The sequence below is a fragment of the Amblyomma americanum genome, chromosome 1 (genome assembly GCF_052857255.1).
Source record: "Amblyomma americanum isolate KBUSLIRL-KWMA chromosome 1, ASM5285725v1, whole genome shotgun sequence".
Lineage (NCBI taxonomy): Eukaryota > Metazoa > Arthropoda > Arachnida > Ixodida > Ixodidae > Amblyomma > Amblyomma americanum.
This window is the reverse complement of record NC_135497.1, coordinates 512,039,935-512,058,281: the sequence shown is the minus strand read 5'-3', so window position 1 is coordinate 512,058,281 and position 18,347 is coordinate 512,039,935. Positions and strand designations below refer to the sequence as shown.

At 46.2% G+C, this 18,347-nt stretch overlaps 1 protein-coding gene and 1 long non-coding RNA gene across 2 annotated transcripts; one reads left to right on the top strand and one right to left on the bottom strand.

Annotated features, from left to right (window-relative positions):
* Nucleotides 1-1,520: 1,520 nt before the first annotated feature.
* On the bottom strand, nucleotides 1,521-6,732 carry LOC144116169 (uncharacterized). The gene is made up of 5 exons (XM_077650874.1): nucleotides 6,588-6,732; nucleotides 3,285-3,377; nucleotides 2,722-2,807; nucleotides 2,065-2,151; nucleotides 1,521-1,627 (listed from the first exon to the last, which is right to left on the bottom strand). Coding segments are annotated over exons 1-4 (315 nt in total). The 5' UTR covers nucleotides 6,723-6,732; the 3' UTR covers nucleotides 1,521-1,627; nucleotides 2,065-2,150.
* Nucleotides 6,733-6,881: 149 nt separating this feature from the next.
* On the top strand, nucleotides 6,882-17,555 carry LOC144116168 (uncharacterized). Its single transcript, XR_013311766.1, has 3 exons — nucleotides 6,882-7,059; nucleotides 9,851-9,958; nucleotides 17,375-17,555. It is a non-coding gene; the product is annotated as an uncharacterized LOC144116168 (long non-coding RNA).
* The last annotated feature ends 792 nt before the right edge of the window (nucleotides 17,556-18,347 follow it).

The window sequence follows — 18,347 nt, the reverse complement described above, 5'->3', positions numbered from 1 at the left end:
CAATGTCATGACCCCCATGTCGGAGTTGGTGACACGCCACCACAAATTGGCGCTGGGCTGGTCATCTTCCGAAGAATCAGGCTCGGCATCAGACACTGTGTCGACGAAGCCGCCCTTGCGGAAGCAGTTTTGCTAGCCAGTGGCCGTCACCACAGCACAGGCCGCTTTCATAATCTCTACAGCTGAACACAATGGAAGTGGGCTCGGTGTTCCCGTCCGCCATCCCGAATTACAACCTGGGCCCAAGATTTGAACTAAGCCAACGAAACGTCCGCACCGCAACAAGAGTGACAAAAGCGCGTGATGGGGTGGGCGTGCAGCATGCACAGGTGGCAATCAAGCCAATCAAGCTAAGGATACACACGCACAGCGCCATCGGAGAGACCAATAAGGGGCGTCCGTGAGTGTCAGTGCAGCCACCTCTTGGCTCCCACGGAAAGCCTGCTTCACAGTGCGCGGCCTCCGCGATCGATACTGGCGGCGGCGGCGTTGTTTGCAGAGGCCACGGGTGGATTTGGAAGAGGGTGAGGATAAAGGAGTGTAGTTGCGAGGAGGGGCGGGAGGGCGATCTTGGAAGTCGCGTCGGCAACGAAAGGGTAGCTCGCTCAAGTGCGGCACGAAACAGGGCGGGCAGTTCGCTCGTGATGAGGCTTGGGAAAGCATACCGCACGCCAAGCGCACAAAAGGGTTGGAGGCAGGTTATCTCGCATTGCAGCGCCGGGTTTACACCGTCCGTTCGCTGTAACCGATCAGCAGGACTTAATGACGTTTGTTATACGTGTGATTTTGTGCCATTGAAATAATGTATATTTTGACGGTTGCGCAGGTCTAGTTCGTTACAACCGAAAGTTCGTTAAGTGGGGCCGTTATATGTGGGCTCGACTGTACATTCAACAACTTTTTTAAAACGAAGATTTCCTGGGCCTGGTTACATGCAACACTGCACTGTGTTTTGCCGCTTGAAAATTCGTCATGTGGTATGAGATTACGGTGACCGTTGATGTTGCCAGCTTGCAGCTGGCTGTAATTTGAAGGCAACACCGAGGCTACCAGACAACCAGGCCTGCACTCTATCACTCGTTCTGGAAGCAGCCAGTGGCAAGCTACACTTGGAGCTGATGCTGCATGCTGGCGGCAACATTGCAGAACTCCATGAAACTAGTGCAGCCAAATCCAAGAGAACTTATGCTGTCAAAGTGTTCTCCGATATGAGGCCACCCGTTCGTCGTCCTGCCTGCCATTGCACGCAGTCAGAAGTAAGCAAGCGACTATGCAGAATGAAATTCAGGTTTGAGTAAAGCTATTTCGACGATCTCCTGCCGCACCATTCATACCTGAACACAGCCTCCATTCGGAAGTCCATTTGATATAACCGGTGTGCGATCCATTGCGTCTGAATTAGCGAGCATCCGACACTCGCTGGGACAGAGCCGTCAGTTTGAATCATCCGGATTTCCGAATTAACGGAGGCCAAAGCAATGAGCTTTTACTGTACTTGGGAAAAAAAATTGTTAGCTCACCACAGTAAGAGGTTGGTCAATCTTTCCAGCAGCCTCCCCAAGATAAGCAAGAAGCAACTCCGCAATGGTGTCCACATCCTCAGTCTCCAAAGCGGCCGTTATCTTTTCTGCAACAAGAGTCAGAAATGAAATGGCAGGTGCAGCTTCCTTGGAACAGATCCTTCTCTGAATGAAGGAACAATGTTCATGAGCTTGCACTGCAAAACAGAGGGCATTTCCTTCCTTCTGTTGCCTCCTGTTAAGTACTATGTTCGAAGTCGTTCAGTTTGGCACATTAGTAGACTGTGCTAGGTGCCAAAAATGAGCCAAACATGTTGCACTCAACAAAATGCACAAGCAGAAGCATAACAGCTCGGCAAATGCAGCAAGGCATCACACAGTGTCCGCGTCATGGGAAGATGGAAGCACTGCCAAGAACCAAGAAACCTCAAAAGTTTTACCCCAGTTCTTGGAGCCCTTCGTTAAGCACATCAACAACTACTGCAGGTGATAATCAAGACCTCGCAGGTTCGTAACCGTGGCAAAGTAAAGCACTTGCACTCACTGTCAGCAGTGACGTTGCTGAGCTCTGGCAACCGCTGCAAGGCCGTGCTTGCGTACGCCAGTCGAGCAAGAGACACCTCCGAGGCGTCTGTCGGCATCAAGAATGGACGCACCATTGTGAGAACTTGCCCCTCGCCCAGTGACGAGCACAGGTCATCACACACAAACACCAGTGCGCAGGTCAAACCTACAACAAGTACGATGGCAGTTGTTGAAAAAAAGAATGGCTACTTCAAAAAATGGGCTCTGACTCGTCAGTTATGTGAGCCACTTCGATTAACTTTCTCCTTGCTTTCTTTCAATCTCCTTCTCCCCCAGTCATGAAGAAGTGGGGTGAATGTATCATAGTTGAAACTCCACCTACGTGCAGACCTCAGGCATCAAACACATCACAAGACAAAGCCTGTGAAAAAACTTCTTAAGCTGACATAAGTTATGCCTTACGCTAAGGCTCAATCACAACCAACCACAATCGAATGAATGTGTATGATGCCATTCTGACAACTCCTCATGGAATCATGGAAAAGAAAAAAAATGTGAAAGAAACCAGAGAAAAAGAAAAATATGCAAACCAGCAAAGGCCATGCGTCGATCAAATGCAGGACAATTATAAGAATACACGCATGCTAGGAGCAGAGAGGGGACATTCTGCACACACCATTTCTTGCTCTGCTCTGTGGGATAAAACAGGAGGTGCCTCAAGGTGCCAAGGACAACTCCTTGCTCCAGAAACTTGCACAGATCCTGAAACAAGGAACCACTGCAGATTGAAAGAAACTCCAAAAGGATCCCAGAGGTCAACTGGCATGCAGTCACGACTGAAACATTACCCAAAGGATGAAAATTTACAGATGGGTTGTAATTCTCTTTCCTGGCTAGTTCTACCACCATGCAGCCAAAATCAAAGAACCTGAACCGAGGGGCTACAACACAGTATGAAGTAGGGGAAAAGGCACAAACAAATAAAAATAAAGCCGGACTTGAATTAGAGAAACATTTCTTTTTTTACTGTTTTGCCCACTGCTGTCACACTTATCCCTCACACTACTCCCAGTGCGTATGTCATTCATAATAAACTGCTGTTAGCATGTTTTCTGTAATGCTTTTATGCAGCCACAGCAAAGCAAAGGTGAGTAGGCAAACAGTGGCAACAATTCAAAGTGAAATCAGTGACAACTATTTAATGCAATGCATGTAACATAGCTGACACAGTGCACTCACCTTGCCAAGTGCAAGCACTGCTTGCACCAGCTCTGGTTCGGCGCCAGCTAGCCGAATTTGGAGAGAATCCCGAGCAAATTTTTCATCCACGTCCTGCACAGTAAAGGCATAATTCTGAGCCAACCACAATAATCAAATGTGCTCGAAATGCACCCATCATGCTAGCTCAAACAAATAGTGGACATTTTTATCCACATACTATACATTCCCCCAAGACTTGTAATGGGGTTGGTTCATAACCCTGAACAATCTGGATCCATGGTTATGCCAAATATGACCAGATGTACCAGCTGGCAGGTAAGCTTGGTCCAGCCAAGAGGGGAAAACTTTGCTGACAAATCGAAGGATCTGTGCAGACTAATTTAATTTACAAAAGAAACAATTGTTGGAGAGAACAGAGAAGCACCGAGAGAGGAAGAGAGGTGGGCACGGCGCCGACAAGGCAGAAAATGGTACATCATATGGCCCCAGTTGCAAAGGCACTCACTGCAGAGAGCTTAGTTGGAAATTGGTACCGATGAACTGAACATCACAGAAGAGGTGAAGCTCTCGTTGCAGCTAGCACTTCCAACGTACCCTATCATCTTTCTTCAGTAGCCATTTAAGGTTCCAGTTAATAGCTCTGCCTTGGTGTCCCTTGTGGGTCTTGAACTATGGTCACTTCCCAGAAGGATGGCACCAAAAATCCAGAACTCTGCAGGCATGAATGGAGAGCTGAAGACTACTACAGAAGCTGCTACCGAGAACACTGAAAGTGTAGAACTTTACACTGCCAGCAGCCAGGACCCGACGTCCTTGAAGAAGAAGACAACCAGTTTCTGCACTAGAGCGACAGAAACACCGAGCACCGACGGTATTTCGTACCAGCATTACCTGTGCACTTTTCTCTTCAACTTGAAAAGCTTTGTCGTGCACGGCACTCAGCTGGCATTGCAACAGTAATTGAAATCTTGGCAACCCGCCATCCTCCCCATCCAAACCCGTAGTTGAGCTGCATGTTAATCTGACCATTCTTTTGATAGAGGCATCCCCACCCAATGCTGAAAAAGAAACCAAAAAGCGCCTGATGACTGGAAGCTAGGAGCCAAGCTCCAAAAGCAGCTGGAAGCTGCGCCTCCATCTGTTATAGATTAATGTGATGCGAAGGAATACGGAACTGCAACATGCTACCAACTAAAATCCACGTGCATCAGTTCGCTATTTAAGCTCTCAGGACGCATCAGAGAGAAGCGAGGCCAATAGGCAAACTTTTTAGACCAGAAATCAGCAGGTTTGATGGAACTATGCTCATGACTATAGCTCCTGGGATCAGTATGAAGCTTCAATACATAGCAATGAAGCTCTATCAAAAGTCATAAAAAAGCTACTGCTCTGGAAAAGCAGGAGATATGAGGAGTCTTTCCTTTACTGAAGAAAATGACCACAGTGCACCTGACCTAGTTAATGAGCAGTCTAGGAGAAAAGAACTTGCTCTAAATGATCACAACTCGCCTGCTATGGCTAGCAACCATTCTGTTCATTGGCGACACAGAAGCATTACAGCATTTAATGATGAAGTCATTAAGAATGTAAGATGCCTTGGGTGTGGAGCAACTGGAGCGCAGTGCCTCACTCAAGAAGCCTGTTGAGAACTTTGCCCTGAGAAATGATAAAACAACAATGCAAAGACACAACCGAAGCAACCAAGACCGGTTTGAAGGGTATTCCGCATGGTTAGACTCTGAACAAAGAATTTCACAGCAAAGAATAAATGCAAGAAATTGTCGGACTCATACAGAACCAAATAAACTCGGGTCAAGTCATTACAGGCATTAAAGCAGAGACTATTGCACTGCACACACTGCACCTCGGGTATTTGAGCATCCTAACAATTCCAGGCACGCTTCGTCATATATATACCGAAACACATTATAACAGATGCTGAAGGCTACATATATACCCCGCTACCCAGAATGAAGTGTCTTCATTGTGGGTAGCGGGATTGATGATAGCGCACGTGTCTCAGAAATTTGTTTAATGTTTTTTTTGGTGTCTTCATTGTGGGTAGCAGGGTTGATGATAGTGCATCTGCCTTGGAAATTTGTTTAATGTTTTTTTTGAGGGCCGGTGGTTTATCACATTTGGGTGATTACAGTACATCTGTGTTTGACGGGACAATCTTACATGTGTGTGTGTGTGTATTGTATAAATTGACTTCTTACTGTCGAATAAAATTCAGTTGTAAGTTCAGCGCCTTCTGTGTCTCTCGTCTCGTCCTCTTGTGTGTGTTTTAACGCTGGTTTTTAATGCGATGGATAACCACCAACTCGCCCAATCCTCAGTTCTTCTGCAAAGGTGTGCATGCAACTTTCCAAATCCAAGCAGATTTTTGTTTTTGCAGCCATACTCATTTTTGTTATGAAATTAAACTTCAGGGCCTATGTTTACGAACCGGTGTGGACAGTGGTGGTCCACGGTCCGGCGCACCTATATCCCACATACGGACGCTACAAAAACGGGCACTTTTGACCTCTTTCAAAATTTCAGAAACATTTTCTTGACGCTGCAACATGATGGCTTTATAACTTGGTAGGGTGGCTTCACCATAGAGCAGTGGTGTCGCGTGAAGAAGGCACACGCGAAGCCGAAGTTGAGTTTTTATTTTCAAAATAGTTGTCAAGGAAGTTGACGAAAAGACAATAACATGCCTGACTAAGCGTAAACTTCCTATAACGTCGCACATCACAGAATGGACGGCGACAGATGCCACACAATATACATACAGGTTTATTGTCATACATTTCTGCCATATCCACCCCCCCCCACCTTTTTCTAGCTATGCTCAGACCTGCTACTACATTTCGCTATATTTCGATGCATTTCGCATAGCGCAATCAAGAGGGTTATGCCTCAAAGAGACAACTTTAAATCTTGGCCGTGCACCCTAGTGACCACACTGCCGAAGCCAGCGTGCATCCAAGAATCAGCTTACTATGCATACATAGGCATGGAACAAAATGTACAGAAATTAACCCACCTTAGTGCTATGCTGCTGTATTGCGCGTGCTTTACATAATCCTCGGATCAGGCCTTTTGTTCTTAGATGAGAACTACTCTCGGCGCGATGAGCGACCGTGCTTCCTGCGGGCAGGGATAATTGGGCTCTCGAACCTATTCTCTTGTGGCCTCTCGTGGTGAACGAGCAACCTGCGAAACGGCATCCTGAGTCGTGCAACTTTCACTAAACACCTTTCCAATGCACCGTTCCCTCCTCGCGAAAGAAAAGGAGCGCGCCACAGACCTTATGAATGGAACTGCACTTACCGTTTGTGTCTGCCGAGCTAGCGAAGTAAAAAGACCGTGCACAAGGTGCAAGTCAACTGAGCGGCGCGCATTGAACCTTGGCAAAGAGGCACCATTTGCAAGCAGGCGCCTGTGCTGGCGTCCCACCGTTGTCATGACAACAAGTGCTGTACTTCAATGTCTGTGCTTCGGAATTATTTTTTTCTCGTAGAAAACATTACTTGTAACAATAATCTGCAACATTCACTAAGTTTTCTTACAAACGCGACACATCGCCGAACATGACGTACGGGCGCTCACAGCCAATCCTGCCTCGCTTACAACTAGGTCGAAATAACGCAAGCATTATTTCAACCCATGACGTCGAATCTGGTTTGATCAAAAAACTTCACATCGGCTTTTTTTTTTTCCTGTTCATGTTTGAGCCGAGCCGAGCATTGCTTTCAGTAGCACTACGGCCGGTCGGCGGGAGGAGTGTGCGATCGTGTTGCACGTGAGTAATTTGTTCTTGCTATCTGTTGGTATGCACATACTGAGTAGAGATGGGCAAAACGGCTCACTTCAGTGAGCGGCTCAGAACGGCTCCGCTCACTGAAGTGAGCCGGATCATTTGAACGGCTCACCCGCTCACTTGGGTCGCTCAGGAAAGAGCCGGGTCTTTTTAGCAACTCCTTTAAAGAACGAGTGAGCCGTGGTTCTTTCCTTTCCACTCCCTCTCTCCACAAGTGCGGCGCAGGGACCATCACTTTTTTTTTTCCTTCCGCATGTTACCGGCTCCTTCAAGCGCGTCTCTATTCTTGATGGCGCCGAGGCGTCGCGGGCCTCCGCTATCTGATATTTCTGGGACGAGCCAGTGGGTTAGTGGCACCGCCAGTTAGCTGAGAAAAAAAAGAAAGAAAACTTGTCATCCTTCGAGAGGCGACGCAGGCGACGCGCAGATGGGGCGGGGAAGGGAAAGAGCACGGAATAAGGGTAAGGGCTCCCGTAATAATAGGTTTTTCGGAAATTTTCGTTGTGTTTTTCTTTTATCCAAGCCCTGGGCTCGAGGTTGTGTCAAACTTCAGGGCTGTAGGTGGCTACCTTCATTGGTTATCGAAACTTAGGACGGGCCTCGAAATACGGCCGCCCTAACTTCTTTGTTTATAAAACTTACAAAAACGCAAGCAAATGCATTACAAATCACAAGTCGGTATTGCCTAGTTTAGCTAGAGGCTCCGTGCAGTGGCTTGTAATTCTGCAAATATACCTAGGCTTTAACACGTGGGTCGATAAGTAAGGTCTTGTAGTGTATGTTCTCTGTGTGAGAATTACCTTTTTTTTAGTTAGAGTTAGTTCGGCCGTCTGTATGAGATCTGCTTCTGTAACTCAGTTTGCCTTTGTACATTTATGTAGATATATTTCCTCTCTTCATCATCTGCATTTGACAATCGTCCCCATCTTCAAACACTGCCTGGAGAGGCCCTGTTCCTCTCTAAAGAAAAGGAAGAGACCATGCCTGAATTTACTACACGGCTATTTTACGGATGCATATATTGTTTTGTTTTCATGAAAGCCAAATAACTAGCAGGTTACACTGTAACCTCTGCTATAGAGTTTAGTTATTTGGCTTTAAAAAAAAACGATATGTGCATTAGTAGAATAACCGTGTTATAGGTATTTTTACTAATACCTTCGAAATGTTGCACCAGCTCACGATGCAAGATCGGTGGGAGTCGTGAGACATCGCTCGAACAACAGCTGTCAACGAACAGCGCCATCCTTTGCCAATGATTTGCCAGAAGACACGTTCTGAGCGAAACAGCGCTCGCAGACAACGGACGACAAGGAAGACACAACACCGCAGGACAACACAAAGCGAAGACAAGCTCTGCGAGCGCTCTTTTGCTCGGAATGTATCTCAACCAACTCGCCCAGAAATATGCACTTTGCCAGAAGACCCGGCTCTGATTGAACGGTTCTTGGAACGGCTCACTGAACGAGAGAGAAGCGCCCCTTCAAAACAGCCGCACGGCTCACTGAACGAGAGAGAAGCGGATCTCCAAAAGAGCCGCACGGCTCACTGCACGAGAGAAGCAGTTCACCAAAAGAGCAACTCTCCAAAAGAGCCAAATGGCTCACTGAACGAGAGAATCGGTTCACCAGAAAAGCGGCTCTCCAAAAGAGCCAAACGACTCACTGAGCCAAAGACCCGGCTCTTCAAAAGATCCGGATCTCCAAAGGAGCCAAATGGCTCACTGAGCCAAAGACCCGGCTCTTCAAAAGATCCGGATCTCCAAAGGAGCCATTCGGCTCACTGAGCCGAAGAACCGGCTCTTCAAAAGATCCGGATCCCTCGTTCAGAGAGCGGGCGACCCGTTCACTCAACCAGCTTTCTCGCACTGCTAATAGATGGCGCGCAAATCGCACCCAGCAGCTCTGACGGACGGTTCGACACGGCTAACTGAACGACAAACCAGCTTTCTCGCACTGCTAACAGATGGCGCGAAAATCGCACCCGGCAGAAAACCCAGCGACACAGCTCTGACGGAACAGACAGTTCGCCGTTCGGCACGGATCACTACGCTGGACTACGGTCCTATGGATCAGTGAGCCGGATCTCCAAAAGAACCGCCGCTCACTTTTACTGAGCCACGGCTCACCCGCTCTTTTAAAAGAGCGGCTCAGAAGATCCGGCTCACTCCTGAGCGACCCATCTCTATTACTGAGTGCTGCCCGTTATCTGACACTCGGCATTCGTTGTCAACTTCCTTGCGCGCGAATATTTTGTGTTAGCAGATAAAGCGCTGAGCCCGCTTTCCCGGCAGTGGACCCAAGGGCCCGGAGGGAAAGACTCATCTGTTTTTTCGTAAGTTCTGCTCAAAAGCTCTGTGCAGTTCAACAGAAAAGAGCTTGCGCTGAGCGTGTTTTATATCTTTTGTCAACCCAACCCAACATAGCTCATGGTCATGTAAAACACGCATAATTACCAGCTTTTGCGTGCTCCCGAAAAAAGGCGGGAAACTTTTGACAACAGTCCAGTTGAACTTACCGTTTGTGCGATGAGTTTTGTACGCGGTCCGATTTTTTGTGGCTCCGCGACTGGGAAAGCCTGTAGAGTGTTGACTTAATGCTGCACTTTACAATTGTGGGGTGCTGTTACAATCCGCTTTCTGAAACAGGTGCAAAAATTGCGGTGAGATAAGCAATTACGCTTTGGCGTCTGCACCGCGAAACATGTTCTTTTAAATTCATATTTATTTCAGAAAACGACTTTAAAAACTGACTGGCAGTTTTGTGGTATGCAGGGACCTTCCCGATTCCTGCTTCGAGTCCGGCGTTGGCTTGCTGGCGCAGAGGCTGAACAAATGGGACGTTAAAATGCTGAGGCAGCAAAGGCTCTAAGGCGCCACAAAGTGAGCCCTCGACCTTCTGTGAGAATTTTAAAATGAGTGCTGTGCCACTTTCGCCGAGCATCGGTTTTACGTGGGAAAGGTGCTTGAACCCAGGCAGCCAACTAGAATGGAGCGCATGAGGCAACTGGAGAGGCAAGCTTAATTTTAAGGCCTCTAAGCTTAAGACCTTTTTACAGCTGATGGTGTAAAGAGCCCTTAAAGAGATGAACATTGTGGGCAATGTGCTTGGTGTCCTTTGACTGTTTGGAAGCTTGTGAGGTGCATAAAGCTCACAAGGCACTGTTGCAGTGTGTGACAGGTCATTGTGGTTATATTAGAAAAAGACGTAGTGCAGCACAATGGGACAGAGAAAAGGAGCACACAGGATAAGCGCTCGTCCTGTGCGCTCCTTTTCTCTGTCCCGTTTTGCTGCGCTATGTCTTCTAATATGCTATACGAACAAGCCCAAACTACAGCTTTAAGATTGGTCATGATAGGTTTCTTTGATTTGGCTGCACACTCTGCACTAGTTCTGTGAAGTTCCGCGGTGGTGCCGGCACCGTGCAACGTCAGCTCAGGCAGTTCAAATGCAGCTTGGCACTGGCCGCTTCCAAAACGAATGGTCGAGTGCAGGTCCGATTGTCCAATAGCCTTGCTGTCGTCACGAAATTGCATCCACCTGCGTGCCGCCGACACCAACAACCACCAAAATCCTGAAACACTTGGAAGAATTTTCAAGCATCAAATCGCAATGAGGTTTTACTATGAACCTGCTCTAGGAAATGGTCGTTTCACGGAAAGAAAAAAAATCGTGGCATGTATACACACAGGCGACTTACGAATTAGTGCTGAAATGCTGCCCATGCGACTCGACTTGACTGCTTAGGTTTTCATTATGACGCCTCAATCACTCACCTCCTCTATGTGTAGGTCGAAGAAGCAGAGAAGGTATGGCACGAGTTATTTAATGAAATGGTGACAGTTATTTGCTGAAAGGTTATGGCTTACGGGGGTTTGTCCTAAATCGAATCAGGCTATGAGGGGCGCCGTAATGAAGGGCTCCGGAAATTCTGAGCACCTGGTGTTCTTTAAGGGAGCATACACACCTAACTTTTGGGTGTGTGGTTTCTTCTTTTTAATGTAATGACGCCACTGTGGTGGCTCAGTGGTTATGGGGCTTGGCTGCTGACCCGAAAGACGTGTGTTTGATGCCGGCTGCAGGGGTCGAATTTTGATGGAGGCGAAATTCTAGAGGCCCATGTACTGTGTGATGTCAGTGCACGTTAAAGAACCCCAGGTGGTCGAAATTTCCAGAGCCCTTCACTAGTGTCCCTCGTAGCCTGATTCACTTTGGGACGTTAACCCCCCCTAAACCAAACCGATCTTTTTTTGTAATGAGGTGTAAGGCATTATTATACACGGATTACCGCGTGGTATGCTCCTATGGCTGCCAAAAAATATATAACTGAATTTCTTTCTTGTGCTGTTTCAGTTTCACTAGCTTAACGATGACTGACCTTAAAGAGAGGTTGTAGGTCATGAGACGTGAAAAACTGCAATATAATCGCTGCTTCCACATTAGTTGTCATTCCGGCTCTTGAGGAAGGCTGGCTTCAGCACTGCAGTAAATCATAACGATGAAGCAGAGATTATATGGGCGTTTTTCCATGCCTCACATGACACAAAAGCACTCTTTGATGTCACAGCAATTGTTCGGCTCTTGAAACTGAAACAGTGTGACAGAAAAAATTCAATTATAAATTATTTAGCGGGGATGGGCAAATATCACATGGTGATTCATGGGTAGTAGTATTTTCTGCATCGTTGTAGAGAAGAAAACATGCCACCAAAATTACGTGTCTATATTCCTTTAGCACGCAGAAAGCCAAATGGAAAATGCTCTTGGCCATTCCCTCCAATGCAAATGCTGTGTGGTGTATAATATTGTTGTGTGGTTGCCGTCCAAAGAGCGAGGCGCGGTGAACGACGGCAGAGATATAATTTAATGGTCGTTGGCCTAGCGCGAGTGCTCTGTAACGCACCACAGCCAGCTTCGTGGTCTTTGTCACAATATTCCTTTTTCTCATGGACATTGTCACATGTAGGGAACTGGGTGGTGTGTCATTTTTTGCGTAAGAACTTAAGGACGCTGAGAAGTTCCCTAGGCAGCCGCCGACACCACACCATACATGGCAAAATTACTTTTGAAAAGTGATTAAATTCCATTACTAATTACTTTCCTAGAAATCACAGAAGTAATTAAATTATATTACAAATTGCTGGTCTCAAAAAGTAATGATATTACATTACAATTACCTGCCTTAAGTAATGAAAATTACTTAGTTTCGGTGCTAAAATGTTGCGCATTGGTCATAGTTTATGCAAAATTTCTAGTTTTTTTTTTTTGCACCGCCACTGAGCTTGAAAATGGGCGTCAGAAATTTTGCCCCTCTTTAGTCAATTTGAGCAGCCGCTTTGCTGATGTAGATGAGTTCTTTGTCATATCAGTCTTCAATCAGAAGTACGTCGTTCAATGTGTAATATGGTCCCACCATCCTGATTTTGAAGAATTTGTCATCCGCGTAAACAGCGGGAGTGCATTGACTGCTTATCCACGCATCATCCCAGAAGTGCGCAGGGGCGCGAGAAGCTGCCAATTCTGCTGTTCAATTGATTTGTTCTGGAGGCAAGTTGGTGGAAATACATTGCATGTTGCTGAGACGCTGTTGCCTATGTTGCCCTTCAGTTAGAAATAGGGCCTCAAATGAGGCCACAAAAACCCGAAAACTCACGAACAACTTTCTTAGACGTGTCAGTTGAGACTTCTTGTCAGTGCGGCGACGTCAAAGTACTTGCTCAAGCGCTCGCAGTGTGTTTGTGTATGAGATCGTGTGCAGTGCAGGAAGATGCGTGCCAGTCCTGTGACTGATATGCAGACTCTTCACCAAGGCAGTGCTGACGCCTATGCGCACGTCACCTCTCGTCCACGTGCTCCGCTTCCCTGGAGTGCTGGCCATTACTGGTTGTGCACTTTTAAGGGGAACGCCTTATATGACACATTGACATTGATACCTGGCGTCGTCGTCGATTTCCAGGAAACGTGGTCCACAACCCCCAATGATGTCGTGAGCAGAGGGAAAAATTTCTTCCTAAGGTGTAGAGAATTGAACCAATTGAGGGCCTTCAGATTGCGAGGCGATCGCGCAACCCATGGGCCACAAAACTGCGTTGCTTCTTGGCAAATAATGATTCATTTAATGTATGTGTTACCTAATGACTGTATGCTAATGAGTAGGTGTGTCATTAGAAAGGAAGGAAACAATATAAATTAAAAAATGAATGTTTTTTGCCTTCAAAGCATCGAAGTAGTCTCAAGTGCCCCCGTAATTTATTCTTGCTTTGGGAGTCGCCGCGGTGGCTCATTGGTTATATGGTGCTCGGCTGCTGGCCCAAAAGACTCTGGTTTGATCCCGTCTGTGGCGTCTCATTTCAGTGGAGGCAAAATGCTATAGGCCCGTGTACTGTGCGATGTCAGTGCACGTTAAAGTAGCCCAGGTGGTCAAAATTCCCGGAGCCCTTCACTATGCCGTCCCTCATAGCCTTAGTCGATTGCTTTGGGACGTTAAGCCCCCATAAACTGCGTCTGTGCTTTGTATATGCTCATCTCCACAAACGCGAGGCCAAAGGATGGCAGACACGAGGAGAAGCATGGACTCAGTATGCAGCAAAAGTAATATCGCTAGTAATTAATTACTTTTCGTGAAATTACTGCTTGAAAGTAGTTCATTACATTAATAAATTACCAGGCCACAAAAGTAATGAATTACATTAGAAATTAGTGAGAAAAGTAATTTAATTACTGTAATTATAGTACAGTAATTTAATTACTGGCTAGTCTGCCTCACACTGATTTCAAGGTGATTACACACTGCTTTTCAATGAATGCGAAATCCTGACATGATAGCTTGTGCAAATGGTACGCAACAAGACCTTTTGCATTTTTAAGGCAAAGGTTTGTGCCACCTTCCCTTCTATTTTTTTGTTCCCCCCCCCCTGTCCCCCTTCATTTTTTTTTAGATGTTATGAATGCAATGTTTTAGCAACAAGCTTGAATTAGCCCCTATGAAAAATTTTTTTGCTGGTCTGCACGTGACTGGCTCTATGTTCAGGTTTTTGCACCATTTCCTAGTCCCTGGCATTTATTGGCACTTTCACTTCATGAAAACTTTTGTGAATGTGCTGGAACAAATTTTGAAAAGTTCCTTTTCTAGCGTTTGCAAGTTGTTTCCATATTTTTGTTTTCCATGGGGGTGAAGTTTCGTGGCATGTCCAGTCCGTCAACTATTTCTTACCGTTCTCAGATACTTTGTCCCCTTACACTTGAGCATTGTGGAAGAGCCGCAGCTGCTCTTAAGATGCTTTGTGTCCTTGCCTTTGTGCAGGGCAGCAGCGGCGTCTTCCGCAGTGCTCAGGTGCGTGTGGGCAAAGCATCCAAAAATGATGACTAGCTTGGCTGGTATTTTCTCTTGGTCTCTGAATGCATCCTATGTTCACAATTTGGCAAAATTATGGACATGTATACCAGGGAATCGCTTCAAAAAGTTATCCAGAATTTGTATTGTGAATAAAAATAGCACAACACGCATAATTTTTCGTTTTGTGATACTGCAGATTACACGAACCAAGAACAGAACAGCAAGGTTCTACTGTATTTCTTTGAAGGGCTGTGACGGTTTTAAAGGGTGTCTGGCAACCTAGAATTGTCAAGAGGAATTTCGTTTACCTGGAAAAATCGGCGAGTTGTGAGGGATACCATCAAGAAAGTGGTCAAGTCTCGGAAAAGGACAGGCTGAAATTAACGCAGAGGTCTGCTGCGAGTTTTAACGATACTGCGAGTGTCCAGCACACGGTCCGTTCTTATTGGCATGACATATTTTTGCTTCTAATGAGTATTAGGCATGGCAGCCTGTCTGTTCTAGCTGTCTTTTTCTTGTCTTCAATTAAGTGAGCATCGTGTATACTGGTTGGCTGTGTACAGGTTGCCACACTGCTCATTAAATTTGGTCTGGTGTATATGAATAGACACAGCTACATTCAAAAGTATTTTCTCTGGAATAAGCCGTAGTCATAGTAATGTGCAGAATTCATGCACTTTCAGTATACTGATGCGAGGTGCCACGCCACTCCAGTGTGGCATCAAAATCGATCTGTAAATCTTGCTCTCAGGGCCCGTCAATCTTGTAGGCTGTTGCAGAAACAAATAGAGGCTAGTTTCTCTGCGGTTCGAGCTGTGATGACGAGGTCGTAAAAAGCTGTTACTTTTTGTGGAAATCGCTTGATGCTTGTCCTGTGGCATTGCTGCTATCGAAAGGGATGCCAGAGTGTGCCTTCATTGGAAAGGCAGTAAAAGGCAGTGCTTCTCAGTGATGAGCAAACCAACCTTTCAGCCCTCTTGTTCAAGGGTCCCTTCTTGAAAGCCTGAAGTATTCTTTTGCAGTACAATGAGCAGTACAATGAGCACGCTTGTACTTGCGAGATCAGCCTGTGGCAGCGATACCTGTATTTTGGTTCTTGCTATTTTATACCTTACAAGAGCTTTGTTTTCAGTAAGAGTGGCGTTCTTGGGAACAGGAGCTGGTATTCTATCGATACAAGCCAACTTCAATTTCTGCTCAGTGTCCCTTTAAGCTGCTGTTCATCGATTTTTTGTGTCATTAATGTTTCTCAACAATGCCACATCACGTCATACGCCTTTTCAGTGTCTGAACTGTGACAAGAGCATCTCCACCGCAGCCGTGGGCTCGTGCTTGAGTGCTCGCCTCGACTACGGGAGGTCGTGGGTACGATTCCCGCGGCCTCCGGTCCACCAGCCAATTAATCCAATGGGAACAGGCGGTCCCCCGGCCTAGTGCTCGGCTCTGCAGGGGTGCACTGCGTGGGAAGGATAGCCTGCGCCTCAAAATTCCCGTCAAATGCGGACACAAAAATGTCACCACGTGGTTAAAACCCACAGTCCAAAACTCTCACCTTGTGCCAGTTACAAAACTTAACATTCACTTCTCTAGCCTCAAGAGAGATGTGCCATAGCTCTCTCCGCTCACAAACCTCCTTCGAGCAAAGTGCAGCGGTATTTTCTTGCTACCGTTGTGGCTGGCTCACACGCATCGGCAGGTGTGCATGACTGGTTTAAAAAAAAAAGATGGGACTTCTACCTCACCGGATGGATTTAGGGTTGTTTGACGCCGGAACTTATCTCTGATCCGTCAAGGCAACGGTTTGGTCGAAGACCCTTCTCCCAAGCATCTCACCCTAGATGAGCTGAGCACCATGGCGGCGAAATCTTGCAACCGGTGGGTACCCGGCGGCACTGGGAATCAAACACAGCACCTCCCGAATGTGAGGCGGATGCTCTACCACAAGGCCGCGCTTCGGTGCTATGATCTTCGCCAAAAGGCCGAGAAATGAAAAGCCGAAAGATTGTCGTTCGGCAGCTTAAAAAGTCAAGCTGTCATGTTTTTTCCTGAACACAGTTATGGCTCAGACTAATTGTACCATTCTACATGATTATCCCTCATTCATTGAGATGCTCAATTAGCTTTAGGATGCGATAAATTATGAAGAGGAATGACATGTTTCTTTTCATCACTGCATTTTGTGGAAACATGTTTGTGTTGTAATTTCAAATATCTGTTTTATAATTTGAACTAGTCGAAAATAAAGCATATCGCAGTACTGGCCGGCATTTCGAAAGGCCCTGATATGCACAGCATGTGTACGAGACCAGACGATGCAGCGGTTCCTGTGTCACTACTTTTGGAGCCCACATGACCAGGGTTGCTGCTCTTCCTTGGGAGTGACGTCATAATGCACCCCGACACTCAGAAACCGAAATCGCTCAGTATAAATGATGCGATAATATTTAATGTGCATATTTGAATTGCAGAGCACGTATCACGTGCCGGGTAAGAGTATGCAATGTTTGAAACTAAGAACACTCCAACCAAAAATTTGATGTCTCTGCCCCTTTAAGGTTTTGGGTTTAACATATGGAGCTTGTGACCTCCTGTGTGTCAGCTTCAGAAGCCTTTCAGAAACTCTTTCATTGTTTGTCTTGATTATTTTTATTCATTCTTGGTCTCTGCGTTGTACACACTTCTTTTTGTGTGTGATTTCTCTGGCACATCTTGAACAATGTTCCTTTTATCCTTTTTTTGGGGGATCTTTCTAGTGTCCATACGCAAAGCCACTACAGGAGTGCGTGGGCTGCTGCTGTAGCCTGTTGGGAGATGTCTATCTTTTTTCCTTTATATGCATTCCAATATTTGTGTATTTGTTTGTGGGTTTCTCTTAGTGGTTTATTAGTTGCATTTTATTGTTCTGAGCTTGCATACTTTTTCTCTTTTCATGGCATCCAACCCTGTGTATGACTGATACTAGTGGAGGGACTGCAGCAGCTGACCTTGCATGGCGCGGCATTCTCTGGTCCAAGGCTCCTATTCCCCGTTCCAGGCTACTGGCTCAAGAATGTGCCCACAAGTCTGCACCTTGGCGTACAGGCAGTCGCATTAGGCCCACGTCGGCCAGGACTTCCTTGCCAAATAAAGTACTCCTACTGACACGCCTTGTTAGTAATTAATGAAGTGTATGAATAAATGAGTAACAACTTCGTTGGCCGTATGGAAAAACCGTGTTACAAAGCAGTTTTTTTTCTTGAAGACTATACCCAACCACCACATTGTTTCCTCTGAGTAACCTACTCATATTTGAGGTAAGTGCTTGCCGTGTGTCGCATCACAGTCTGAAGTGTTCCTGCAGAACCGCATAGTGCCTTCCTGTTTATGCCATTGCAGCAGAAAATGCTCCACAAAGCTAATGAAAACAAAGAAATTTCACTAACATACTGCTTTGAGACAACTTAAACGGGTGCTGAAGCCCACTGAAAATGTAAATCAGGGAATAAACAGGATGATTGTGGGCACTGCATGTGCCTACTTTTATTGCATAGGAGGGGCCAGTTTCAACCTTATTACAGGAGGGTAGTGACTTTTCTAATTGCATCATCACTGAGTGGGATGCTTGTACCCCTACCACCACCTCATTCAGCACTTGAGCGATGACAGTGCTAGGGAAGCTCTTGCTGAACATTATAATCTAGGCCCTTTGAATTGAATGTTCATTGTAGGTATTTTACAAAGATAACAGCCCTAGCAGTGGTACTGGGATTGCAACTCTCTGCAAACGAGGCGGATTCTGTAGCGCTGGGCTTTGCTGGCAGTTTGTGAAATTGGCATTACCCAAAACTGCACTGTAAAAGAGCATAAAGAAAACGATGTCTTCCGCAGTAATTCATGCCATGCAACATGACATGGAAACCATCACACGGCCAGTTAATCTATTGCCTTCAGGTTCA